This window comes from Gopherus evgoodei, chromosome 16 (genome assembly GCF_007399415.2).
Source record: "Gopherus evgoodei ecotype Sinaloan lineage chromosome 16, rGopEvg1_v1.p, whole genome shotgun sequence".
Taxonomy (NCBI): Eukaryota; Metazoa; Chordata; order Testudines; family Testudinidae; genus Gopherus; species Gopherus evgoodei.
This window is the reverse complement of record NC_044337.1, coordinates 21,047,280-21,074,952: the sequence shown is the minus strand read 5'-3', so window position 1 is coordinate 21,074,952 and position 27,673 is coordinate 21,047,280. Positions and strand designations below refer to the sequence as shown.

The 27,673-nt window shown below is 44.1% G+C and overlaps 1 protein-coding gene across 5 annotated transcripts in view; it reads left to right on the top strand.

Annotated features, from left to right (window-relative positions):
- TRAF1 (TNF receptor associated factor 1) overlaps nucleotides 1–27,673 on the top strand; it is a 62,667-nt gene that overhangs the window by 25,583 nt on the left and 9,411 nt on the right. For 2 of the 5 annotated variants that reach the window (XM_030536131.1, XM_030536134.1), the window contains 4 exons: nucleotides 7,539–7,757; nucleotides 9,968–10,052; nucleotides 19,652–19,750; nucleotides 22,824–22,985. In XM_030536131.1, the coding sequence (XP_030391991.1) occupies nucleotides 7,539–7,757; nucleotides 9,968–10,052; nucleotides 19,652–19,750; nucleotides 22,824–22,985 (565 nt within the window). Of the gene's footprint in view, nucleotides 1–5,230; nucleotides 5,302–7,535; nucleotides 7,758–9,967; nucleotides 10,053–19,651; nucleotides 19,751–22,823; nucleotides 22,986–27,673 lie in introns of those variants that run through there. The other 3 variants (XM_030536135.1, XM_030536133.1, XM_030536132.1) reach the window with 3 other exon arrangements.

Here is a 27,673-nt window from a genome sequence, read left to right as displayed (position 1 = left end):
ACTGACTGATCTTTACCACTAGCCATTCACACCACTCGAGTTCAGTTTGTGTCAGTGTTTCCATATTTAATTTTGGTAACATAAAGGACAATGCTATGGTATGCGACACTGTCTATCCTGCGCTCAGAAAACAGAACATCTATGAATAAACTTGCACCACATCAAAGCTGGAAGTATAGATGGAATGGTATTAGGGGCCAATCCTGCAATTATTATTCAACCCAAACTCCCACTCACTAAGGGGGCCTTATTTTGAAGGCCATCAGTTTAAACATTAACCTTACCAAAACTTAGATCATGTGGCCACTTTCACATTTTCACCATCAAATATCTTATTGAAATTAGAATCCTGATTTTTAAAAGGTTACACATGCAGTTACCATGACTGCATGTACAAATCAGGTAATTGCATACCCACATTGCTATAATTAGCCATTTGCATGTGCAACGATAGTAATTAATATTAATACTTATCTTATATATAGCACTTTTCATGCACAGGTCTCAGTGATTTGCCAGGCACCATATAGGGAAGCTATGGCAGCAGCTGGATTAGAATCCAGAAGTTCTGACCCCCCAGTCTCCTGCTCTTATTATAAGACTACACTGTGTGAAGTTTACATTTACCTAGTTTTGTAACCCCAATCCCCTTTTCCTCATTCTTGTTTTTAGTTAGCTGCTAATCATTTTCTGACAAAGCAAAGGACCAAATTCTGCTCTTGGTGACACTCCTGAAACCCCATTGACTCTAGTAAGATTGTATGGGTCTAACTGAGAGAGGAATTTGGTCCAAGGAGGAGATTTTTAATGAATAAAATTAAAGGGCTGAGAACATAAATATGGGAAACCTCTTGCAGCAACTGCTTGAACTCCTAAAAGAATTTGACCCTTCTCTCTGAAAATACCAGCCACCACAAAATGCTAGTTATTCATCTCTAAATTCCATCAGTAGATTAGCTGACAGCTGTGATTTGAAAAGTCTTGGGCCATGAAACAAAACGAGCTCAAATGTTTTCTGTTATAGATAACAGAGCTTGAAATGGTAAAGAAAACTGAGCAGCTGCCCATCTATTATGTTACATAAAGAGACCCTGTCTGTTTTGCAGCAGATTTTCAGTGCGTGTTTAATTCCTGTTGTTTTCAGCTGACCTCTCCGAAGTCTGAAAATAAAATTAGTTTCCAACAATTTCATCCAAACATTTCCTGCTCTATCTTAAAACAATCATGGTTTCTATAGGCTGTGTTGTGCAAACACTACTAGGAGCAGTGCTTATAGTGCAGAATACTCACAGTAGTGGGTGCTTGCAAAAATGGTCCTGTTGTGAGTGCATGAGCACCACTAGTGCAACTCTGGGGAGAGAATAAATATTGTAAGTCATACATAAAAAGTGGCTCTCTTTTTAGATATAGTTCTCTCCAACTGTGCTTGATTTTTAAACTAAACTACTCTTTGGAAATCTAGAGAATATATCTCCCAGATGATGACAAATACTATTTTTTCCTATATTACTTAACATTGTCTATTTAAGATAGGGAGGTGGGAGTTTAATGGAAAGATTTTTGGGAACGTTTTCTCTTGCCTGTACCACAGATGTGATAGCACACTTGAAAACAGAACATTACTATACTGTGCAGGCAACCAAAGAGCTGAGTCACACAACAGCTATGTGAATGGAGCTGATGAATGTTTCTGAGCTCTTCAAACAACACATGAATATAACTCTTTTATCACATAATGGGGTGGGGGGGAGGTGGGAGGTAGGAAGTTCAAGATCTTACCTAAATGTTTCTTTCAGCCTTTCTATAAAGCAGTACAGAAAATACGTGCAGAATCAAAGAAGTACTTTTGGACAGGACTGGACTAGATGGACCACTGGTCTGATGCAGTATTTGCACCTGTAACTTTCTCTGTAAGGGTCCAGTCCTACTAAGTATGGAGTGCCCTCAATTCCCACTTTGATTCTTATCTCAACTGGTCCTCGGGGGGAAGAAAGAGAACCCCCTTCTTATGAAGAAACCTTCCTAGGTACGTGGTCTAAATGAAATTACTGAAAAGGATCAGGGGATTCTAGTGCAGTACAAACTGAAATATGAGGCAGTTGCAAAAAAGGCTAATTCTAGAAGAGTGTATTCAAAGGCATGTCATAGGTAAGACACATTAGGTAATTGTCCTGCCCTGCTTGGCAGTGATGAGGTCTCAGCTGGAGTACTGTGTTCAATTCTGGGTGCTGTACTTTAGGAAAGATTGGGGACAAGTTGTAGAGAGGAACAAAAATGATAAAAGATTTAGAAAACCTGATCTATGAGGAAAAAAGGTAGAGGAAAAAAACTGGGCATGTTTAGTTCTCAGAAAAGAAGACTGAGGGGGGACATGATAGTCTCCAGATATGTTCAGGGCGGTTATAAGGAGGTTGGTGATTAATTGCCATGTCTTTTGGAGGTAGGACAAGAAGCAATAGGCTTAATATGCAGCAAGGAAGATTTAAGCTAGATATTGGGAAAAGTGTTCTATCTACAAGTTGTTTGTAGTGTTGTAGCCCTATTGGTCCAAGGATATTAAAAAGACGAAGTTGGTGAGGTAATGTCTTTTATCTTATAATTGTAAGGGCAGTTAAGTTCTGGAATAGGCTTTCCAGGGAGGTTGTGGAATTCTCTTCATTGGAGGATTTTAAGAATAAGTGAGACAAACACAGATCAGGGATGGTCAGGTTCACTTGGTGCTGCCTCAGTCCAGGGGGCTGGACTTGAGGACTGCTTGAGGGCCTTTCCAGCCTGACATTTCTATGAAAACAAACACTCTCACCCATCCCCCCAAAACAGGGTTTTGTTTAGTTTTATTTTGTCATAAAATGTAACAACTGGCAAAAACATTTATTAATATTGGGTTTTGTAAGACTTTTTAAAAACCCACAAACTTAAATTTCGCTGTAACTTAACTGTCACTGCCCATTGAAAGATCAAAAAGAGCAGGCCAGTAATGTTGATAATCTTTGCCCATGGTCAAAATTCTCAAAAATAGAAGTCTGAAGTTAGGTTATGCTCTTATTAGGTACCGAAGAGCAGGAGAAATCTCCTTCTGTGAGTACCCTCCAGATACTAATGGGATTCTCCCTGTGTGAGCTCCTCCATTCCTCCACAAACACTGGGGATCCCCTGTGAGCACCCCCAGGACCCCCACTAAGGATCCTGTGAAGTTCACCCCCATACACACTGGGGATCCCTGTGAGCTCCCCAGCCCCCCCCACATACTGCAGATCTATGTGAGCTCCGCTCCCCCCCCCCACAGAGATCCCTGTGAGATTCACCCACACTGCCACCCAGCCATACTGGAGATCCCCTGTGACCTCCCCCAGCCATCCACACATATTGGGGATCCCTGTGAAGTTTACCCACCCCCCACACTGCCATTCACACACACTGGGGATCCCCTGTGCACTCCTCCAGTCCCCACACAGATATTGCAGATCCTCTGTGAGCTCCCCAGCCCTCCCTACTGGGGAACCCTGTGAGCTCCCCCACCCCTCACACTGGGGTTCCATGAGCTCCCCCCATCCCCACCCCGGGTATCCCTATGAGCTCTCCAGCCCTCCCCCCGAGATCCCTGTGAGCTCCCTCAGCCCCCCCGCCACACCCCCGGGTGAGCTGTGAGCTCCCCAGCCCCCCTCCCCAGATCCTTGTGAGCTCCCCAGCCCACTCCACACACCCAGGGATCCCCGTGAGCTTCCCAGCCCCCCCTTCCCACACACCCACCCACCCTGGGGATCCCTGTGATTTCCCCTAGTCCCCCTCCCCACACAACCACCCTGGGGATCCCTGTGAGCTCCCTCAGCCCCTCCCTCCCCACACACCCACCCTGGGGATCCCTGTGAGCTCCCCCCTCCCCACACCCCCACCCTGGAGATACCTGTGACTCCCCCAGCCCCACCTCCCCACACCCCCACCCTGGGGATCCCTGTGAGCTCCCCCCTCCCCGCACCCCCACCCTGGGGATACCTGTGACTCCCCTAGCCCCACCTCCCCACACCCCCACCCTGGGGATCCCTGTGAGCTCCCCCAGCCCCTCCCTCCCCACACACCCACCCTGGGGATCCCTGTGAGCTCCCCCCTCCCCACACCCCCACCCTGGAGATACCTGTGACTCCCCCAGCCCCACCTCCCCACACCTCCACCCTGGGGATCCCTGTGAGCTCCCCCCTCCCCGCACCCCCACCCTGGGGATACCTGTGACTCCCCTAGCCCCACCTCCCCACACCCCCACCCTGGGGATCCCTGTGACTCCCCCAGCCCCACCTCCCCACACCCTGGGGATCCCTGTGAGCTCCCCCTCCCCACACCCCCACCCTGGGGATCCCTGTGACTCCTCCAGCTCCCCACACCCCCACCCTGGGGATCCCTGTGACTCCCCCAGCCCCACCTCCCCACACCCTGGGGATCCCTGTGAGCTCCCCCTCCCCACACCCCCACCCTGGGGATCCCTGTGACTCCCCCAGCCCCACCTCCCCACACCCCCACCCTGGGGATCCCTGTGAGCTCCCCCCTCCCCACACCCCCACCCTGGGGATCCCTGTGACTCCCCCAGCCCCACCTCGCCACACCCCCACCCTGGGGATCCCTGTGAGCTCCCCACACCCCCACCCTGGGGATCCCTGTGAGCTCCCCCCTCCCCACACCCCCACCCTGGGGATCCCTGTGACTCCCCCAGCCCCACCTCCCCACACCCCCACCCTGGGGATCCCTGTGAGCTCCCCCCTCCCCACACCCCCACCCTGGGGATCCCTGTGACTCCCCCAGCCCCACCTCGCCACATCCCCACCCTGGGGATCCCTGTGAGCTCCCCACTCCCCCACCCTGGGGATCCCTGTGAGCTCCCCCCTCCCCACACCCCCACCCTGGGGATCCCTGTGACTCCCCCAGCCCCACCTCCCCACACCCCCACCCTGGGGATCCCTGTGAGCTCCCCCCTCCCCACACCCCCACCCTGGGGATCCCTGTGACTCCCCCAGCCCCACCTCGCCACATCCCCACCCTGGGGATCCCTGTGAGCTCCCCACACCCCCACCCTGGGGATCCCTGTGAGCTCCCCCCTCCCCACACCCCCACCCTGGGGATCCCTGTGACTCCCCCGCCCCCCGGGGATTTCAGGCCCTTGCTTTGGTTTCTCTTTGTGGTTGAACAAAGCCGGCCCCGGCCTGTCGCTGCCGCCAGCCACGGCCCCAGCTGCCGGGGGAGGGAAGCGCCGCAGGCGGCAGCCGGAGGGTCAGGCCGGGCCCCGGCCAGTGGGAGCTGCGCGCCGGGGCTCAGGTAAGGTGGCGGCAGGGAACGGCCGGGCCGGGATCCCCGCTCTCGCGCCCCCCGGCTGTTCCAGGCCGGGCTTGGGCGAGCGGGACTGCCCCGCCCCGCGGGCTACGGGCCCCGGGACCTCCCAGCCGAGCGCCGCCAGAAATCCCGGCACCCCCCGATCTCCCCCATCGCGGGTCAGGGACCAAGGACCTCCCCCCGCCCCATCCTGCCTATAGGCCAGGGACCTCAGGACCCCCTGTAGTTCCCCCCGGGCATGGGCCACGGACCCCGACCCCCCGGGCCCCACCACAGCCCATCGCCCTTCCCGGGTGCAGCTGTGCCCGAACTAGTGAGAGAAGAGAGGCTGTAAGCCTCTTTCCCCAGCGCTCAGCTTTAGCCCTGGGCCTGAGCTGGTTTGGGGTCAGCGGGGCAGGTGCTGGGCGGTGTTGGTGGCCTGTGCTATCCGGGCAGCCAGGCTAGATGATCTGGAGATCCCCTTCCCTTCTGGCCTTAAACACTGTCACCCCCTCTACCCCCCGAAACACCTGTCACTGCAGAGAGGGGGCTTTCTCCTTGCTCTAAAGTCAGTAGTGGGTTTTTCTGCTCCACTGACTGGAATAATCCACTTTCTCCCTATCAGGGAAAAGCCCTGTGCAGAACTTGTAAAGCCACCTTTATAGCATGTATAGAAGCCAACAATGGTTTCGGTTACACATTCTTTAGGTAGTGCATTTGTTATGTGAGACCCTGGCGGAGGGAAATCGATAGAGGTGTTGGCCAACCCAACAATAATGCCGCTGGTATCCAGCAAAGGCAAGCCATTGACTTGGAGGTATTTGAGAATTTAGCTAGCTGGCTTCCTTAGTAGTAGATTACAAAAACATCTTGGCTGAATTAAACACTCCTGAATGCCACTGTGTATTGTCTTTCCACTGTTGGTGCAAGAATCTTCTTCTCTGCAGTTTTTACTATCTAGAACACCCTTCTTTTATTTCTCCAGCTTGTTGACTTTTCATCTTATTTCAGATCTTAACTGAAAATAGATTTTTGATGCCTACACCTATTAGAATCTCCCTCCCTCTCTTAGGAGTTTTATATTAATCTTTACTGAGGTAGCCCATTTAGGGATACAATATGTATGCAAGGTACCACAGAGAAAAGAAAACAGTACAATCTTACAGCTGTTTATACAAGCAAAAGTCCCACTGAAGTCAATGGATACTTTCCTGCACAAGAACTACAGGATATCTAATCTAGGGCATGATCACCGCAGAAAAATGTGCAGAGTATCTAGAAGATGGGATTATAATTGTACAGTATTATATTCCTCTAGGTTCCTGGCTGATCAGAGCCTGTGTAGGTTTTTAGGGCAGGAAAAAAATTGCATTTTGTTTTCTGAGCTAATAACATGAACATTGATTCTGTTTTTTCAGATCATTAGTTAATAACAGTTTCTGCTAATGTCACTATTGGTACCAAGACTGGTACTTCTATGTTAGTGCTGTCATGAGAAAAATGTGATTCATAAGGGTACAGTTATGAATTATATTTGTTCAGGTTCTATATGTAATAAAACCCTGAATTTTCCTAACCGTTCTTGAGTCCTCCAGAGCCAGTGTTGGCCTGATTTTCACAATGTCCATTAACTACAGGGGGCGCTGGAGGTGCTCGGCAAATCAGGCCCTACATATCTAGTGGCTAGAGCGTGGCATTAGTTAATGGACTTGTATTTTCCTGGGTTTGCCTCTATCTTCTTTTATGACTGTGGGAAAGTCATTACACCTCTCTGTTCTGGAGTTTCCACATCTGTAAAATGCAATCACGGACAAGCTTTTGGTGAAATGGGAACTAGAGTTCTGAGACTGGGGATTTACTCTACAGGAAATGTTCTGCTGAGTATATTGACCAATGGTGGTATAGTTCTAAAAAGAACAGAAATATTTACTTTGCCCTGAAAACAAACCTGAAAACTATGCAAAGCCCCCCAGCTTCCTCTTGATTATAATGTATCTGTTTTCATTTTGTGATTCAGGGGAATTTTAAATCTGTACAGTAATTTCCTGCTGGTACCTAGTCAAACCCCACCATGACACTTAGTCACACATGTCAGCTACAGATTTAATTAAACAGATCGCTAGATTACTGCACAGGTTTGAAGTTGCCTTGTGGACTTAGATGCTCAATGTAATATTTCACATCTACCAGAGCGGGTGTCTGCTTGTTTCAGCAGTTAGTGTGTTCCACATCTTTCACAGCAGTTTACTTCAGATGGCTGAGAGGGCAGACAGAGTCTCTCCGGATGGCCCTGGCTCATCACCTGACGAAAACGAATTTCCCTTTGGTTATCCCACCAGCATCTGTGAGAATGTGCCCGATCACAAATACCTGTGCAGCAGCTGTAATAACGTCTTGAAGAAAGCCCAGCAAACACTATGCGGGCATAGATACTGCGCGGCTTGCCTCTCATGGGTTGTACGGTAAGTTCTTTCTACAGGAGACCACGTGATAATGCATTTCTGCCCAGAAGACAGAAAGATTTCAAGTGGCAGATTCTTAGCTACAGCCCTAGTAGGATGATCTGTTGTGATAATCTACTAAATAGAGATAAAGTGTTTAGAGTAGAGTTTGAGAGTACCTGGGATGTTGATTAGTAGTAATTTTATCATCCATGTATACTTCCTTACAGTGGTATTATTTTCAGGATGTATGTCTAGGCTTTGAGTGTGGTCTAGTGGTCAGGATTGCCAGGTTCTCCTCTTAGCTCTGCTGTTGACTTGCTGTATAACCTTAGACAAATTACCTCTCTATACTTCAAGTATTAGAGGGGTAGCCGTGTTAGTCTGTATCCACAAAAACAATGAGGAGTCCAGTGGCACCTTAGAGACTAACAGATTTATTTGGGCATAAGCTTTTGTGGGTAAAAAACCCACTTCTACAGATGCATGTAGTGAAAATTACAGACACAAACATAAATATACTGGCACATAAAGAGAAGGGAGTTACCTTACAAGTGGAGAATCAGTGATGACAAGGCCAATTCAGTTAGGGTGGATGTGGGCCACCCCCAATAATTGATGAGAAGGTGTCTGTACCAAGAGAGGGAAAATTGCTTTTGTAGTGAGCGAGCCACTCCCAGTCCCTATTTAAGCCCAAATTGATTTTGTTAAGTTTGCAAATGAATTGTAGCTCTGCAGTTTCTCTTTGAAGTCTGTTTCTATACTTCAGTTTCCCTTCCCAGTCTAAAAGGGAGAGAATCATATTGAAAGCTCATAGGAAGGCTATTGTGAAGTTACTTTAATACGTGTAAAATGCTTTTTCAATTCTTGGATGAAAGGTGCTATGGAAGTTTAAAATGTTGTCGTTATTTTAGAACATTATAAAGTGCACGATGTAAAATCTGGGTTAATGTCCAGTAAGGAACCAACCCTCAGAACAATGCCAGCCTTTTTGCTTGGAGACAGAGGTTATTGTTCTTAATTGCTTAGCTGCTTCTCCCCTCTTCTCTTTAAGGGCTGGTCTATACTGGCAATGCTAAAATGCTGCTGCGGCAGCACTTTAATATGCCTTGTGTGGTCGCTGCGCTTTTTTCACACCCCTGAGCCAGAAAGTTGCAGCTCTGTTAATTGCCAGTGTAGACAAGCCCTAAGTATATATCCTGGTTAAACTGTAACAAAAAGATGAGTTGGTCAGCCAGCCAGCCAACCAGCCACGTGTGACTGGCAGGCCAAAGCACTACAGTGTAATGGCATTTTACACAGAATGCATTTGGCCCATTGGGCTAAATTCTGCTTGCTCTCACTGGTGTAAATCCAGAGTAACTCTGCTGCAGTCAGTGGAGACGTGCACTCCTGAAAGTAAGAACAGAATTTTCTCTGTCTGCTTATATCTTCTCATGACAACTTTGTAATGTAACTGGAAACTGAACCAAGCAAATCTGTTAGTACAGTCTGAAGGCAGTAATGTCATGCTCTTCATCTGGTCATAAGGACACTTTTCTGTCGCGTTTCTTGAACTGAACTAATACATGATTCGGCTGGATGGTAATTGCAGCAGCACAGAAGTGCTTGCCTCTTCCTGAAAAGCTTTGTTTTTTCCCTTTAATTGCACAGTTTAAATGCTAATTTAAGAAATATTTCAAATTAAAACCAAAACATTTTGTGGCTGTGTTACTGGAAAGTATGATGATGCCACTTTAGAGTTCACTCCTGCACCAGCTATGCCATTGTCCTTCGTGTGGACACTCAATAGCGAATTTTACAAGTCAACACAACGATGGTGGCCTGTGTGAATGAAGAGAAGATTTAGCCCTGAGATGTATCCTGGCAATTAAAAACCTATCCACCTACCAGAGAAGAAAGGACATCACTACTGTGTTAAAAAGACTTCAGATTTCAGGTTATTGTACACTACATGGAGTTAGTGCCTACCTCACTGAAAGAAGTAGATTCCCAGCATTGCTGGCTTTGTAGAGCAGAATAGTCATGACGGTTCAGATTTTGTTGATAGATGGTTAAAAATTGTGGACTTTCAGTGGGACCAAGATTTGGTCCTTTTACCGTAAAGCATGTTGACCTTGAGCTGAAATTAATACTTCTGTTGTTTTTGTTAATTTGTTATTCTTGAAACAGAGGCTCTCTGAATTACAGTTCACAAATCTTTTTTTTAATTAATTTTTTTTTCCCACCAGAAACAACAAAAACCCAATTTGTCAGAAATGTAATGCAGAGGATCCTGGAACTGTAAATGAAGGAAGCTTACTGACAGAAGAAAGGGTATGTAATCATGTTTGTATTAATGTTTCATTTATATCTCTGGGCTAATGCTAGAGTCATTAAAGTATTATTTTTTAGAAGAGGGAATAATAAAGAAAGTGATAGTGACTGATTCCACAGTTGTGCATATTAACCTAGATACCTTAACATCCTGGACTTTCCCTCAATTCTTGATCAAAAAAGTGTTTGGATGTAAGTCGCAGCTTGTGAACCTCACCAAGTTCTGCGTCAAGAAGCCCTAAAATCTGCTGCAAAGTTAACGTCGTCTGTGGGCATGAAATACCCTTCACTCCCCTCTTCCCACTCCCAAACACACAGCCTCAATTATTATTGTTGTTATTACTTAACATCATATTGTGGTCGCACTGACGGATCTCAGCCAGCTCAGTGCCCCATTATGCTAGGCACTGCACAAAAATGTATCCATGCCTTAACCAAAGCCAGCCAGGAAATAGAAGGAGGCAGAAGTGTAGGTGGGAGACAAAACTTTATCTGGGACTGATCCAAGACTGTGAAATCAACTCCCCCTAGAACTAGGGACCATCACTTACTCCCAGCTCTCCTCTCCAAGTGGAAGGTGCCTTTCTTTGACCTGCCTTCTCTAATACAAACACATAGCAACAGATATGTTTACATATTAAAAAAAAGTCAACATCAAACCAAAACACTCCAATGCACGCACTTCTCCCTCTGGGGAGAGGATGAGAACAAACCACACATGACAGATGTTAGTTACATTACCTAACACACTCCTGGAAGGCGGCTCAGATAGTACACTAATGATTGTGGTATGAGAACCTATATAAAAAAGAATAGACTAGACTAGACTGGCGAGGTGTGTTGCCTGGAGAACACTGTGGGAGCCAGGGGGCCTGAAGAACATCACAAAAAACTCATTGTTGAAAGTAATCAGACAAATTTTTAGGGTTTTTTTGATTAAGAATATTTTGATGATGAATATTTTCACTGTATTTTGAGTTTTGGCTCCTTAAAATTTCTCAGAACAGCTTGGCTCAGAATTTCCTTTCCCTCATGTGTGCCAGGGAGTGGGGGAGCTCACAGCTGGCACCAGTGGTTCAAGTCCCCAAATAACAGCTGCTGCACTATTCTCCATGGGGACCAGTTCACTCCCCTACACTGTGGCTACAAACTGGACCTTGGCTCTTGCTCCCAAATCCCCTACCACCTGGAAGAGTGCAAGAAAGCATGATTGATAGTTCAGCTAAATCTCCCTTGTGGAGAATGATGTGGTGCAAAAGGCATCTGCAGCCAGATTTCAATGAGGAAAGGAACAAGAAAACAAAGTACTAGGCACAAGGCACCCACAAAATGATAATTTTGAGATAAAATGCTGAATTCTGTAGGATCTTGGAAAAATGTCCAATTCTGTAGCAAATTCCCACAGCTACAGTTTTGCAGAGTTCGTGGGGCCCAGGTATAAGCCTAGGTACAAACAAAACAGTTTTGTACTGCTCACGATGTACATCAGTTCTGTGAAAACCTTGGGATTTCTGTCGCGTGGGCCTTCTATAAAACCATTAATGGGACTTTCGGCAACATTGTAGGTGGGATGTGGTGACCAAGGCATCAGTCTTGTCAGCTGATCCACACGGGCAGACCCTAACGCTTGCATTGAGTCCTGCGGAAGTTCAGTGGGGCTTCACACAGGCTTGAGGACTCTGCTTGTGAATCAGCTTGCAGGGCTGGGGTTTGTAAACAATGTGAATGATAGAGACTCCTTAGCAGATTTGCTCTTTTGTCCCTTATTAAGGCCCCCACTCCGCCTCTCCTGTGTTTTGGTCAGACTTTGCTCCCTCGTACCAGTAGTTTGTTTACGTGTGTGTACATATATATAGAATATGAAAAATAAGTTTTCCACAGAATAGCATTAGCTTATTCCATGATCTGGTACTGTGGTAACCTTTGGCCTCCTGGGCTGATTCTTTCCCTATGCACCCTTTGTTTGACGCCCCTCGTTGTACTACAACCAACTTAGAGCCTAGGGTACTGAGAGGTGTTGAGCAGCTGCATGATTTATTGAATTCAGCTGGAGGATCTGAGGGCAACCCCCATACCCGCTACCATCTCCTAGACACTGCTACACAGGGGGCTCACCTGGAACAGGCTTCTACACTGTGCCGTGGGTGCACACCCCCACCTGACTCCCCCCCCATCCTGCCCTCCTTGTGCAGTAGAACTGCACTGGTTCCACTCTATAGGGACCATCGTCAGCTGCATAGGAACAGGCTAGAAATGACTGTAAAAGTCTTGGGACAGGTTTAACTCTCATTTACACCCATACAATATATGGTCATAGGTTGATTGGAACTAAGAATATGGGGCCCAGTTCTCCAGCCAGATGCTTATTCTGAACACCATTGTCCTCAGTGTAGTCACAAGGGGGTAAATGAGAGGAGAATCGGACTCATCCCTCAAAAAAGCCTCGGGGTCTGGCATTGGTTAACTTTCTTTCCTTCTCTGAATGTGTTAACAGCCCTCTGATTTAGGTTTGATTTACCTAAGTCCTGGGAAGAACTTTGATGATGTTGAAACAAGATCAAAAGTATTTAAAATACAAATATGATTTTTTTTCTCTTGTTCTTTCCATGACTGGAATTGTAAAAGCTGCAATGTTGGATTTTTTTTTCAAAATTCAAGTATCAAAGGGGTAGCCGTGTTAGTCTGGATCTGTAAAAGCAGCAAAGAATCCTGTGGCACCTTATAGACTAACAGACGTTTTGGAGCATGAGCTTTCGTGAAGCGTTTGCATCTGACGAAGTGGGTATTCACCCACGAGAGCTCATGCTCCAAAACGTCTGTTAGTCTATAAGGTGCCACAGGATTCTTTGCTGCTTTTTCAAAATTGTTCATTAAATTAAAAACTTTATTTGGAAGGGATCCAGGCTAAGGCATGAGACTCATCTAAGCATTTTTAGGGTTTTTTTAGAATAATTTCAAAATATCATTTGTATTCGGACTCTCTGGCATGGAACTGACTGCCCTGAAAATTACATGTTAGCAGGGTCTTTGATTTTTTGAGAATAATGTGACAACAGAGGTCCAGTGACATCTACTCCTCTCCATCAAGTAGAAAGTGTTAAAAGGTTTATAAGCCTTCCATTTTTCTTGTGCAGAGAATGCAGAGAAAATATGGCCCCTGTGTGTTTCATCTGAGTGGTACCAGGAAGAACCCAATAGCCTATGTATTTTTAAAGTTCTATATACCCCATAGATTTTAATATTACTGTTTTTTCTTTTCACCTTCGTTTTGTGTCTGAAGCGTTAAACCATAAAAGGCATTTTCCAATGTGACAGGTATATCAAATGGTTAAGACATTTATGGAATAAGTAAGATGATAGGATAGGTTACTTCTTAATAAAATTTGACTTTATATAAAATGGGGACATAAGCCTGAACAGTATCGCAGGGATAAGAGTTTTCCCTCTTAAGATTTTGGTTTAGTCTAGTGATTCTCAACCTATTTAGTGTTAGCTGGGCCGCAGGTTGAGAACCACATTGCCCCCCACCTAAACCCCTGCACAAACAGGATGCTCAGCGCACTCCGCCCTGAGACCTCTCCACAGAGAGGGGCAGGGACCCCAACCCCGCACCTTGCTGCGTGGGGACCCTGACCCCCACCGTGCGGGGCTGCGGGGCAACCAGGACCCCGCCAGGACCCTGGATCCCACTGTGTGGTGCCAGGCGGTAACCAGCTGCCCAGATCCCTGACCTCGCCGCAGGGGCTGGGGGGCATACAGGACCTTAATCCCGGACCGTACCAGGAGCCTGAGCCCTGGTGTGCAGGCTGGGCGGCAGCCAGCTTCCCAGACCCTGGACCCTGCTGCCTGGGGGCTGGGCAGTAGCCGGCTGCTCAGATCCCGAGCCCTACTGCCAGCCAGCTGCCCAGATCTCAAGACCTGTGGGGCCAGGTGGCAGCCGGCTGCCTGGACTCCAGACCGTGCTGCAGGGGGCTGTGCAGCAGCCAGGATCCTACCCCTGGAACCTGCTGTATGGGACCAGGTGGCAGCCGGCTTCCTGGATACAGAGTCCTGGTGCTGCCAGGACCCTGCCCCCAGACCCCGCCGGGGCCCTGCTGTGGGAGGCCGGGCTGCAGCCAGCTGCCCAAACCCTGAGCCCCACCGTGCGAGGTTGTCAGGAGCCCGGAGCGCGCCTGCCAGATGGTAGGGCAGCTGGGAGCCCGGAGCCCGCTGCAAGGCAGGACAGCCTGGAGCCTGCAGTCTTCAGCATACAGCTGAGCTGGGCCGCAGCTGTGTGCTAATTGGGCTGCATGCAGCCTACCCTGCGGGTTGAAAACTGCTGGCTTAGTCCATGAAGCCAGACTCGTAGAATAAGTCCAGGATTTTGGTTTGAACTCATTGCAGAAAAGAGAACAACTGTGACATTTGTCTCTGGATCAGAACTTCCTCCAAGTTCTGGAGTATATTTGGGTCTGGGGCAGGTTGGTTCAGGCCTGTCTTTCCTTCTCTAAAGACGAAAGGCATCCCTTATGCAGAACGTGGTGGGTACTTTGGCCTTGTGGTATCCCCCTGCATAAGGGTGAATTTCACCTAGTGACTAGTTATATTGGCTTTTCATTATATTTGGTGTTCATAAATGTGAATGTTTGAGATGAAAGAGCTGTCAAGGCAATCAAGAGCTTTGCTGCAGAATTAGAGTCAAACCAAAGATTAAGTGCCATTTCAGGGTGTGAACACTATTGCTGTCAGTTGGCCAGAATGATAGAGGAGAGATGGTTAACCATAATATAATGAAATAGAGAGAGAAGATACAGTTTCTCTCTCCTTGGACTTGATTCAAAGCCCCGTGATGTCAATGGGAATCTTTTCATTTATTTCATTGGGCTCTGAATTAGGCCTTTTTGTAAGGGTGGGGAAGTTCTGCGTTGGTGTTACTATTGACAGACTTTCCATTGATGTTCTGCGGGGTGAAAACTAGTGGTTCAAGTGAATGATCATTTGAGGGAGTAGCCTGGGTGGAAAATAAATGAGGTAAGAACCCCCTGCTCTTTGCAGTTTCACGCACAGCTCCTTTGCTTGAGCTGTGTCCATAATAATTAACAAATATGAGAGCGAAACAGAAAGCACACAGGACACACATACCATTAGAGAAACCCATGTGCCACCAGGACTGTCCCTCTGAAGTTAGATACATTTATAATAATCTGTTCTGTAATGCCAGGAAATTCTGAAGTTGTGTTTTTTGGTTTTTACATAGTAAAAAATCCATGGTGGGGTTGTTAACCTGCTTTTTCTTTTCTTTCGTTTTGGGCATTTTCCAACTGTGCACTAGACTGAAAGACTTCAGTGGCTGTTGCTGGTTGATTCAGAGGAGTAACTATATTGTATTCTATTGCACTGTACTGTAATGTTGAATTAAAATCTACATTAAGCAAGTGGGGCCAAATTCTGCACTCATTCACACCTGTGCAGTTCACACGATTGCTTTAAATACACCTTTACCCCAATATAACGCTGTCCTCAGAAGCCAAAATATCTTACTACGTTATAGGTGAAACCATGTTATATCAAACTTGCTTTGATCCACTGGAGTGCGCAGCCTCACCCCCCCGGAGCACTGCTTTACTGCGTTATATCCAAATTTGTGTTATATCGGGTCATGTTATATTGGGGTAGAGGTGTATATGCAATGCAGAGTCTACTACAGCTTGTATATAGAAGTTCTGTTGAAGGTGGCATGGCCTAGAGTGCTGAGTATGGGACTGAGAGCCAGGAATTCTTGAATTCTGACTTCATTTTTGACAATAACTTGATCAGTGCCCTTGTGCAATAAAATGGGGATGCTCATATTTACATATCTTTGGATGTGGTTGGATGGTTTATTAGCCAATGTAAAATGCTGTGAAAATGAAAAAACACTATGTAAATGGTAAGTGTTACTATTGAAGAACTATGTTCTTAAGAACCTGGATATACAATTTGCAAGCTATCATCTTTTTATAAAATATAGACTGGATTATGTATTACAAGCAGACTGAAAACTGACCAGTAAGGCATCTATTTTTAAATGTACAGACAAAGGTACAAATGTTCTAGTTTTTCTAGTTTTTTTTTCATGGAATAGATGCCACTGAGGCTTTTATTTTTAGTTCTGTTTCCAAGCAATGGCTGATTTTCATACCACTACAGGACAATTTATGACATCAAATGCACACAAATCCAAGCACAGACCGCTTCTCTTGCTTAAATACACTTACATGTAAGAACATATACCAGACATGTAAGGTCAAAACAAACAGCATGAAATCTGTTTGTTCAACAAAATGCAAAAATCCCTATATCCTAATAAATGATTTTTTTTGCCTTACTGGAACTCTTGAATATTTAAAGGACTGTGACTATTTGTTAACTAATTAATATCGTTTTCAAGGAGTGGTTGTTGAAAGGTTGTTTGTACTGATTAAATCTACCCATTTCCCCCCATTTATAAAGTTTGGTTTGTCTGTATAAAAGCCTGAAGTTGCAAGGTTCAGTAATAATGTAACCAGTAGTCTACCAAAGAAAATGTAACTAATTAATCAGATAATTACAGTTATGAGGGCACTGTTCATCCAAGAGACATGAAACAGCCATGCCAAAAAGCATCCATCTTCCATTAAGTTTGGAGTTCTGTCTCCAACCACAGCTAATGCTATATGCTTCAGAGACAGTGTAAAACACCCATCATAAGCCTAATTGCACTGCTCTTTTCCAAAAGGGAGAATTCCTTCCAATCCCAACTAGTGATCATCTTATGCCCTGAAATAGGATTCTTAGTGTAAATGTTCTAGAGCAAATAACTAGGAGTTAAAATTCCTAAATTCTGTTTCCAGATCTACTATTGACTGACTGACTCTGGCTAAGTCACAAAAATTCCTGATGTTCCACAATACCCATCTGTAAAATACTAGACACAGGAGTGCTAGACTTGATGTAATTTTCCCCAAGGAACTGAAATTTCAGAGGAAGCAAGAAAATATCTCCCCACTCCTTTGCAGAAGTTGTAAGTGGAAGCAGAGGCAGAAAATAGTTCTCTAGATGATGTGCCATTGAGGAGTATTAACAAGCCTGGGACTTGATTCTGCAGCCTTACTCAAGTGAATAGTCTCATTTACTTGCATGGAGTACATGCATGAGCAGTGATTGCAGGATTGGGTCCTACTTTGCCAATTACATCATCATCAAAGTGTCATAAATCAACTGCATTAGTGAAAAGAGGTGTTTGAATAGGAACCATTTCAGATTTTTGTTTCAAGCTTGTAAGTAATTCCCCTTCCCCACCACAACAAAAAGAGCGTGAGAGCTGATAATGGGTCCAACCTTCATATATTCTACCTGCAGCTCAGAGATTAATACTGTCAGTGTTTGCCTTTTAGGGAAGCTTGCTGGATAAGGTGAAGAGTCTGCAAAGAGAAAATGGAACTGACTATGACTGAAGTCTAAAAATATTTTATATGTAAAATAATATAAATAGATTTTTTTCTAAAATGAAAGGACTCAATAGTTTTACAGTTTACTAATAGTTTAAGGATGTTTTCTGCTTCTGACAATGCATTGCTGTTATGTTAATCGTTACAAAGATCTATATGTAAATGAGTCTCACAACAGTAATTGCTACTATTCGATGAAATTGACTATAGTCTTTAACATTGGTCTGACCTGTGTAGACCGAACTAAACCATCTTATCTTCTTCTTACATGGCATCTCCATTACTGGAGGTTTGCAGCCATGGTAGCCCATTCTGTAGGATCATCTGCTAATCTCTTTGTAGATGCATAGACTTTTTGATCCACCCAGGATACCACCTTATCCATCCCAGGTCATCTTTTTCTGCCTCATGTTCTTCTGTTGTCAGCTTTCTCTTCCAGTGCCTGTAAACATGCATTGTTCACTGAACCTCTTAAAATGCACCCTGCAAATCAAATCTTTCTTTGCATAAAATCTCTAACTGGTATTTGCTGAGTTCAAATAATCTCCAATACTTTTTCATTGGTTATGTGCTCTATCCATTATATTTTCAGAATTTTTCTATAACACCCTAATGCAAAGGATTGTAATTTCTTTATCATCGATTGTTTGAATGTCCGTGTTTCACAGCCGTATTTTAACACAGAGCACTGCACAGACCAAATGTAAGTTCTTAAGAGTTGGAATGTAGTCTTCAGATTTATGTCCTTTATCATCAGATGTTTATTCTTCCAGAATCTCTCTTTCACTTTTGCTATTCTGATGCTGACTTCAATATCTAGCATTCCCTGTTATGTAATGATACCTGTCTTATATCCAGTCTAAAAAGATATTGTGTAAGGACAGTGTTTTATAAAACTGGTTATAACACAGCTTGGACAGTAGAATTACAGCATGAAAACTAATTGCTACAGTGTGAGGGGTGAGCCCCTCAGTATTTTCCCTTTTCCACAGTTTCTTGACATTTCAGTCTTACAGTCCAGATCTCTTTAGTTCATTTCTGAACTGCTGAATTTTTTCTTTTAATTGGTTTTACCAAATGAACAAATCATTTTGTTCCCTGAGCTCATGCATAATGCACAGGTTAGAGCTTTGTTATAAGTGCTGTATTGTTTTCTAAGGATCTTTCCAAAGGGAAGAGGTGGAAGCCCTGTTCTTGGGTTAATTAAACCTGGATGCGATAGAACACTGTTTGAATATAGTGATCAAGAGGGAAGAAGTAGAGGAATTGGTGGGACTTTTCTTTCTCTGTCTCTTAGTGATGCTGTAGGCTGACAGGAGTAATTTTTCTCTATAAAGCAAGGAAGGCCTCTTATTATTCTCAACATAGTGATGAGCTATTTCATATGTGTACTCCTCCCCTGGATTTTCCATATTTTGATCTGTGGGGAATCTGCAGTCTGCTATATTGTGTTCTTAATACTTGTCTATGTTCTACTGTAGCTATTGTGCTTGTGCAAGATGTGATATTAAAAGACTGCAATGATTCATTTTTTTTATTTATTGCATAGTTCTTCACAGTTAATGCAAGAAAAAAGCTATATTGCTGGGAAAAATGCATGTGTCTGGTCTGGATTTCTCTAGGACACTAGGCAAACTAAATGGAAACAGCCTGAGTTTGAAAGGGTGTTTTCCCCCACCCCCTCCTCATTCGGGTTGAATCTTAAATCCTCTCTGCAGCAGGTAAAAGAGGTGCTAATCACTCCACTAATTAAATGCCTGCATTAGAGTGGCATGAGGTAGTGCCCTCTATAGTTAAGGTTCCATCAGCACATTCTTTGCATACACCTGTTTTCAGATTTCTGAGTAGGAAAAAACTTTATACTGATAGTTTTCACTGGGAAGGGCATATTTTTATTTTTAATAAATTAAAATCACCTCAAATCATTTAATTTTTGAGCTATACGAAACAAATAATAGGATTTCATACTCCTTTGGCCTTTTCCTGTGTACTCGTTAAACTAAATAATACTTTTGCAGAAGATTAAACCTAAAAGGAAAAAAATCAAGGTTTATGAAGCTATAAAGTCCCAGCCTGTTCCCATCTCGTAACTGCTGTTTGGATCATTTTATTGACCAGTATTTGACTGTTCATCTTGTTGTTAATTTCCAGGCTTTCAGTGATGCTGCCATTAATAAAGAGATTTCTGAATTCAAAGTGCACTGTGGGACCCCTGGATGCAGTTGGTTTGGTATCATGAAAAATTTTGAAGTAAGTTTAAAGATGACAGTTTAATCTTCCATGTTGTGTCTCATAAATGTGCAGTGGGGTTTTGCCAGTGAGGATAAACATTGTGTCAGGGAGGCATGTTCCGGTGGTGTTAGAAGAACATGGGGATTTAGGACCTGATTCCACAGTCCATCCTTATTCATCAAAGCACTTAAGCACATGCATAAATGTATGCGTCTTAAGCACATGCCTAAAGTTAAGCATGTGCTTAAGTGCTTTCCTGTATTGGAGTCACAAAGAGAATGAATCCAGATCCTTAGCTGGTGTAAGTCAGTGAAGCTCCATTGAAGCTCAAAAGAGTTATAGTAATTTATACCAGCTGAAGATTTGATCCGGTGATGGATGAATGTCAGTGAAAATTTCGCATTGATGTCAATGGGGTTTAGATCAGACCCAACATGTTTTGAACGATGGTGTAGCATGCATTATAAAAATGCATTATGTGTGTTTTTTTTGTGGCGATGTCAGTCCCGGGATATTAGAGAGACAAAGTCGGTGAGGTAATACCTTCACCTGGAATGGTCCCTTGAAATATGTGTTAACTACTTATGCTAAACAATCTGTTCCACCTTGTATTTGGTGGTCACACTCTGAGTAAGTTTCGCAGACCTGAAGAAGAGTTTTATGTGGCTCAAAAGCTTCTCTCTCTCACCAGCAAAGAAGTTGGTCCAACAAAAGACATGATGTCACCCACCTTGTCTCTCTAAAAATGCATGTGTTAGCTGTAATTTTTCCAGTAGGTTTGAGTATAACATTAGGGGCAAGGACCTTGTAAGTAACCTTCAATGAAGCCCATAATACCCTGATCTCCAAACTATTATTAGGAGCAATGTACTTCCTATATTTTTGTAAGAAAAGCAAATCTCCCATGGTAATGTTTGAGAAGCAGTGCTCATGGAGATATTGACACAACAAGGGAAACAGAAAACAGACTTAGAAAGAAAAACATAGCTGTCTGACTCCTGTTTATTTAGTATGTTACAGTCATTCTTTGAATATTGATGTGAAATGATAAAGGTGAAATAGACAATGTTTCAGAATCTGCTACGTGTACAACAATCCAAAAAGAAAATTCAAGCCTATATGTAAATATCACTGAGGGGGCTTGACCCTCTCTGCATAATCTTGAGGACAAAAGAGGGCTTCATAGTCAAATGGAGCTGTAGCTAAGGACCTCTTGGCACCCAGTTTAGAAGCAGAATGTGGTGTGCAGTCGCTCTCTGTATATGAAGAGCTGCAGAGATGCTGCTGTCATATTTTTTCTTTCTTTGCTAATGTTGCACACATTTTCCGTTTGTCTGTTCTCCTTTAAAGAAAACTCTACCCCATTTTGCTCAGTGCCAAGTTTGGAGAGTTCAAAAGGTGCCAGGACCTCTCTCAGTATGAATACACAGAAAAATGGATTTGAAAACAAGGCTTGTGATTAAAATTGACATTTCTGAGTTCACTGCTGGAACAGTCATCTTGCTTTAAAAAAAAAAAATCATTTGTAACACGGTCAGTGTGAGAGCCTCCGTGAAAGAGACTGTAATAAACTAGTTTTACCCCTGCTTCAATACTGGATGAAGTATCAGAAAAATAATGTGTAAGGCCCAGTTCCGTGAGGTGCTGAGCACATCCAGGGATGTGTTGAATGTGCCAACTTCCTCTGGAGTGACTGGTACCTTATTGGACTGGGCCTTAATGTCTAGACTATAAATGTTTTGTATAAGTATGGAACATTTAGGGTCAAATTCTCAGTTGGTGGAAATCAGCATAGTTCCTTTTATGTCAATTCAGCTACACTGATTTACATCAGTGGAGGATCTGGCTCTAAAAGGTTTTTGATTTAGACAGTTAAGCCAGGTTGATTGTAAATTCAAAAACACTGATGATTTTGAAGCTGAGCAGCGTTACAGGATTTTATAGAGACCTTGGGCACAAGGCCCCTTATAAATTATTGTTACTCTCCATTATAGTTACTGAAAGTTCCAGTAGTTCAAACTATTTACATTGTAGACTTAAATCTTCCACTCTGCGCCCTTTCCCTCCATGCACTGAGGACAAGCATTGCGATTGTTGCAGTGAGATGTTATAATCAGGGTAATGTTAAAGGGATGCTGATGATCACATTTGACCTTTTTTTACAGATTTTAGAGAACTTCAGCCTGTAGAAAAGTTTCCATTATATTTTTTAAACAATTAAATATTCCCCTATAGACAACAATTAAATAGACTTAAGTGATTTTCATTGTATGAGCTGAGAGAAGTGCAAATAGTAATAACTTAGCTCGGTTTAAGAATTCTGTTGAAAGCTGTTACGAACCATGACCCACTTGTGCACTGGAGGCCATGACAGGATGGCCTTTCATGTACCCTGCATAGAGGGGTAGGGCTTGTCTGCTGGCTCATCTTGCCAGGCAGAACAGTTTGATCTCATTATTGCTCATTTGCTCTCTGACTAGAGAAGATAAAAGTCAGGGAGTCTCTGAGGCAAGGAGAAAGCCTGGCGCTGAGGCAGGTGGTCTTGCAAAGGAAGACCATTAAAAGAGCCAGTTCAGGAGAGAGCTCACGCTAAACTTTGTATGTGTTGTTTTAAATTAAGAATAAAGCAAAGCCCCAGGTTCAAGGTGAGTTTTGGACTTTAACCTGGCTGTGACTCTGTCAAGACTTGGAGCTGGCCACACTCATGCTAGCTGGCATTGAGGTAGCTCATTAACAGTACTAGTGTAGCCACAGTAGCACAGGCAGTGGGGAGTGGTGGCATGGCCTAGCTGCCCTGAGTATGTACCCCTGGGGTCAGGGCAGGGTTTGTATTGGGGGTGTGGCCTGTGCCGCTGCCACCTGTGATACTGCGGCTACAGTTCTATTTTTAGTGCACAAACTTGATAAGAGCTAGTACTTAAGCTGGGAATCACACTCCCAGTTTTGTGTGTCAGACAATGGGGTGGGGAATTTGCCCATTCACAGAGGCCACGTGGTGCAAAAAAAGATTCATGCAGGCAGAATGGAGGGCATTTGTAGACACATGTATCTGTGCAGGGTTACATCTTGATTTATAACTTTCAACTTTCAGGACCATCAGAGCCTATGTGAATATGCTTTAATCCCTTGCCATACCGGTTGTGGACAAATGGTGATGAGAAAGAAACTTGCAGATCATTTGGAGAATGGATGTGTTAATAACATGACCACATGCCAGAAATGTAAACGGAGGTTATCCAGTAATGAGTACCAAGTAAGAAGATTTATTTGCCTTAAAACAAAACAAGGGTTTTATGATCATATCTTAAATACTCTACAGCTTTCACAGCTGTCTGATTAAATATTTCCTCCTTGTTTTGTTAAAGTTATGTAGCTGGAGAATGTTTCATTTTTCTGACCTTGCTAACATTTCAATTGCAGTGTAATGTTCCATGATGTATTTGCTGGAAAAACAATGGAGTGTAATTGACCATCCTTATGTGGTGCTACAAGAAGAGAGAAAATATGTGTGCCCTCATTTGGGGGGAGAGCAGTGCTTCTTGCCATGTTCTAGGCCCCCTTTCAGCCAGCGCACCTCAGTGTGAAGACGACAAGAAATGCAACCAGAGAAACCACAGAAAGATCTAGAATATAGATTTTTTTAACTTAATATAAAATTGGCCAATAAATTGTACAGCAGATTTTATTCAGACAATATTTATACTAGATGCCATCAGCTTTAACTTTATTTGGGGAAAGTTCTATGGCCCGGCTTATACAGGAGGTCACACTCGATGATCAAAATGGTCCCCTCTGGCCTTGGAATCTACTAACTTTTCAAATCAACGGTATCAGTGGATCCCAGGCAGAGCCCAATGCTATGAATACATTGTAAATTCATCCTGAAACCTCTCTCTTACCTGTAGCATTTAGGACTGTTCAGGCATATTTAATTTTGTTTATAGGTTTACATTATGCTTATCACTGTTGTAATTGAGGACCTTACAGTACCTATAGAATGAAAACTAAAGTTCAACACTCTCCACCAGATTTATCTATCTGAAGTCAGTCCATGTTAAAAAACAAAACAAAAATTTTCCTGCCCCAATGGTAACTGATCACTTGTTTTCTTTTATTACTTTGCCAGCTCCATGCAGGTTGCTGTTATTCTAATTGAAATGCATTTCTCACATCCTACTTAGAATGTCTTACAATAAGGCAACCTTATATCAGACCCGTAACTGATGAGTTGGGTTTGTAATGACTTCTTGCATTCTTTTTAATTCTAAAAAAAATATCCCAGTGCCTTTGATTCCCTCCTTTTTGTGTGTGCACCACAATACAGTAGGTTGTGCTGATGCGAGTGGCCTAAGGACAATATGCTAGCTGATATATGGTACACTGTGTTGCTGAAGGAGGAAACAGTATAGTTGGGTAAAGGGTTAGGAAAATATTTGCTGATATATACAGATGAATTATCTGAGATAGCTTAGCTGATACACAGTTTATCATTGTTTTTTTAATTGTAAAAGTTCATGATAAAACTCCTAAGCCAATAGCAGTAGCAGCATATATAAGAAATGTCACACCTGTATCATCGCTAAAGCTGCAGTAACTGCTTTGGTTTGAGTTGAAAGTTCTCAAAACGCACTTCAGTTCTCCGGCTTTAGACTCTGTGATCTCTTAGCCTATAGACTAGGAATGCTGCAGAGGCAGCACTCAGCTTCCAGGTTGGGATGGAGGACTGATAAGTGTTGACCGTCCAGGTAGTTTAAGGAGAATCATTGTCAAGCTAGGAATTACATCCTGGAAGGATGACCATTTCGACAGAGATGATGGGAGAGTTGTAGTGTGGAATGCTCCTACAGGATAGTGCGGGGGGAAATAACTATGGGCAAGTTTCCATGTCACATTTGTCACTTAATTGCTCACCTTTGCAGTCTTGCCAAGAACTGAACAGGTTATGAAGTCTCAGCTCCCCTCTTATTTCTGTGAAAGTGGTCTCTCCATGGCAGGAATGAGGCACACTTGCTGGGAAAGTGTGTGTAGGAAGCTTGCACAGCTGCTGCTCATTTTTAACCAGTTCTGTGGCAGGGAGAGGGGAATATCAGACCTCAGCCTGTTGGGCTGTCAGACCGGCACTTTTTACCACTATTATTTCAGTGTGTCTTTCAAAAAGAGAAAATAACTGAAAATGGAAACATCTCACCACTTTAACCCTTCTGAAAGTGCAGTGGGCATACTGATACGCTGTTACCTGGAGAGAGAGCTCTGAGCGTGGTGTTTTGATTCACCTTGCTCCTCTCTTCAGATGTATGCGATACAGTCGGTTTGTCTTCAGAGGTCATTTGGTTTCTTTTTCCCGTGGTGAAGAATTGTTTTCATTTCCCTCGTCCTGTTTAATCTGTTATCTAATGCGGTTTTTTGTTAGGAAATCTTGGCAACCTGATAGGGAGATTGGCCTTGAAATGTTGCCTCCTGTGTGTCAGTAGTTCCCGTATTCCGTTTTGCAAATATGTAGTCTATGAGAAGAAGCTGTTTGCATCTCTTGTATTTTTATAACCCCAAGTATTTTCCACTGAAAACAATTTCAGTGCAGCTGGAATCCATTTTTACCCTAATTGACAACAGGGAATATAAAATTGGAGCTCCTCTGCCTAGTCAAATGCAGGTCAGTAGAAACCAAACATTGCTACCATTTGCCGACTCCTTCAGGGGCTGCTCCAGGCCCCAGCACGCCAAGCACGTGCTTGGGGCGGCAAACCGTGGGGGGCGCTCTGCCGGTGCCATGAGGGCGGCAGGCAGGCTGCCTTTGGCAGCTTGCCTGTGGAGGGTCCACTGGTCCCGCGGCTTCGGTGGACCTCCCACAGGCGTGCCTGCTGAGGGTTGGCTGGCAAGCCGCCAAAGGCAGCCTGCCTACCATGCTTGGGGCGGCAAAATGCCTAGAGCTGCCCCTGGACTCCTTGGTGGCCTATATGAAGTGAGTTTAATGCTCTTAAACCTTAGCACAAAAAATGCCTTTCCAAATGACAACCCCTTTGTCAGTTTCAGCAAAGAACTCAGGAAATGAATGAGCCGTGGAGACTGGAATGCCTTCTTAGCTTGAGAGAGGTGGGCCCACCAGGGCCAGGGAGCTAGTACACAGGCAGGTCAGGGTGTGGACACTTGTGCAGCCACCACCTGTGCTTTGCTTGTTCTGTGAGTAGCATGCCCCAGTCTCCAGAGCAGTCACCAGCTAAATACTCCATGAATCCTGCTTTAAAAGATTAAAAGAGGAGCAAATAAAAAGGTCTGGGCAGTCTATCAGATACACATCTTTCTCCTTCGTATAATTCTTAGCATCCTGATTAAGCATGTTTCAGACTTCTGTTAATGGTAGCTTTGATATGTCAATCTTGTGTTCATTTGATTTTGGGTTCCATTATATCAAAAAAGAAACAGGAAAAGGACAAAGTTGAGTGAGCAAACAGCCTAGGATAAAGAATAAATAAAGGCACATTATAAATAGTGTCTGAGATATAGAGTGTTCAGAAAGTGCCGAGGGGAGAGGAAAGACCTCTGGATGTGTTTTTGCGGAGCTGAAATGGAGATCTTAGGACACTTTGCAGAGAAGATACTTTGTGGGTTCGTGGAACTGCAATACTATCCGAACTTTCCAGAGTGCTAAAGGAAACGTACTGGTGAGCAAAGGCATTTGTAAAGATTAAAGATGAAACCTCTGAATAGTTTGAAGTGAAAGCTTGAAAGTTGCTATGTTAAAATACACAAACTACAGTCATGGTATGAACCAGCAGCAGGGGATTATTTTCCCCATTCTGCATTAGCACATCATGTCAGGAAATTTGGCCTCTTGCCTTCAGTGTGTTAAAGAATGAGATCTGAGACAGCCCTGCACGTAACCCAAGCTATATGAAGTCAATGCATGGAGAGTTTATATGTATATTTGCCTTCTGGTCCATAGTTCACTTGCATGTCACTGCATATAAAGTCAGTGATTAGGGTTTGACCTGGGTGAGACTCATACATTGCATGCACTGTTTTCTCCGAGAAGACTCCCATAATATGGAATTAGTGCTGTTCTCCTCCCTCATGGTTGTCTTTTAGAAAGAAGTTTTGTTCAGAAAAGATCCCCCCCCCACACATAGCAAACAACCAGTGAGCTTTATTGTTGGGTTGAGGCCATTAAACTATAACAAGGAAAGAGAGAAATACATTACATCTATATTGGGGGGGGGGGGAGCATATCCCATGGTTCTTTGTGTTGCAGTAAGATGAGCTGCTCTTTGATTCTTTTCCAGTGAATTGTGGAAGAACTTTTCTGCCCATCTGGGCACCCCAGGAGAACTGTGGGCAAGCACTGGAGGACTATCAGAGCTTAAGTGGTTCAGCCTGCATCCTCTCTGCAAAGTGGGTGGGCAGGTTACCAGACTAAATGAGAGCCTCACCCGGCCTTCAGCCTACCCTAGGATGGGCCAGCTAGCTCAGGCTGAATGTACCACTAAACTCGAGCCAAAGTTTTTTGTGTGTGGCTGGGAGGATGGCTTAGGCGCAACACCCAAATAAGAGCCCCGGTTAATTCTGCAGTGAAAGCATGTTCTTAAGATCAGTGGGCTTCCCTGATCTTTGGAGAAAGGTTTAGTTTCCTTAAGACCTACTTAGCCCACTCAAACTGTGTGAAAGTGAATAGGAGTCAATACTATTTTAATTTATGCTTTTTCACCCAGCTGTTTGGCATGTAAATTACACTTCTTGAGACTCCCTTATGCTTCAAGAGTGTGGGCATTGGTGAGTCCAGGAAAGACTACATGAGTGCATAGGGGTCTAAGTTACTGCTGACAAATCGCTGCTGAATTTGGCTGTGCAGGGTGAAGTGTCTTGCCTGCAGCCTCTGAGTAAATCTGTTCCAGAAACAGGGTTTGAATGTGCAACTTTTATTTGCTAGCTCAGACCTGATTCACTTGA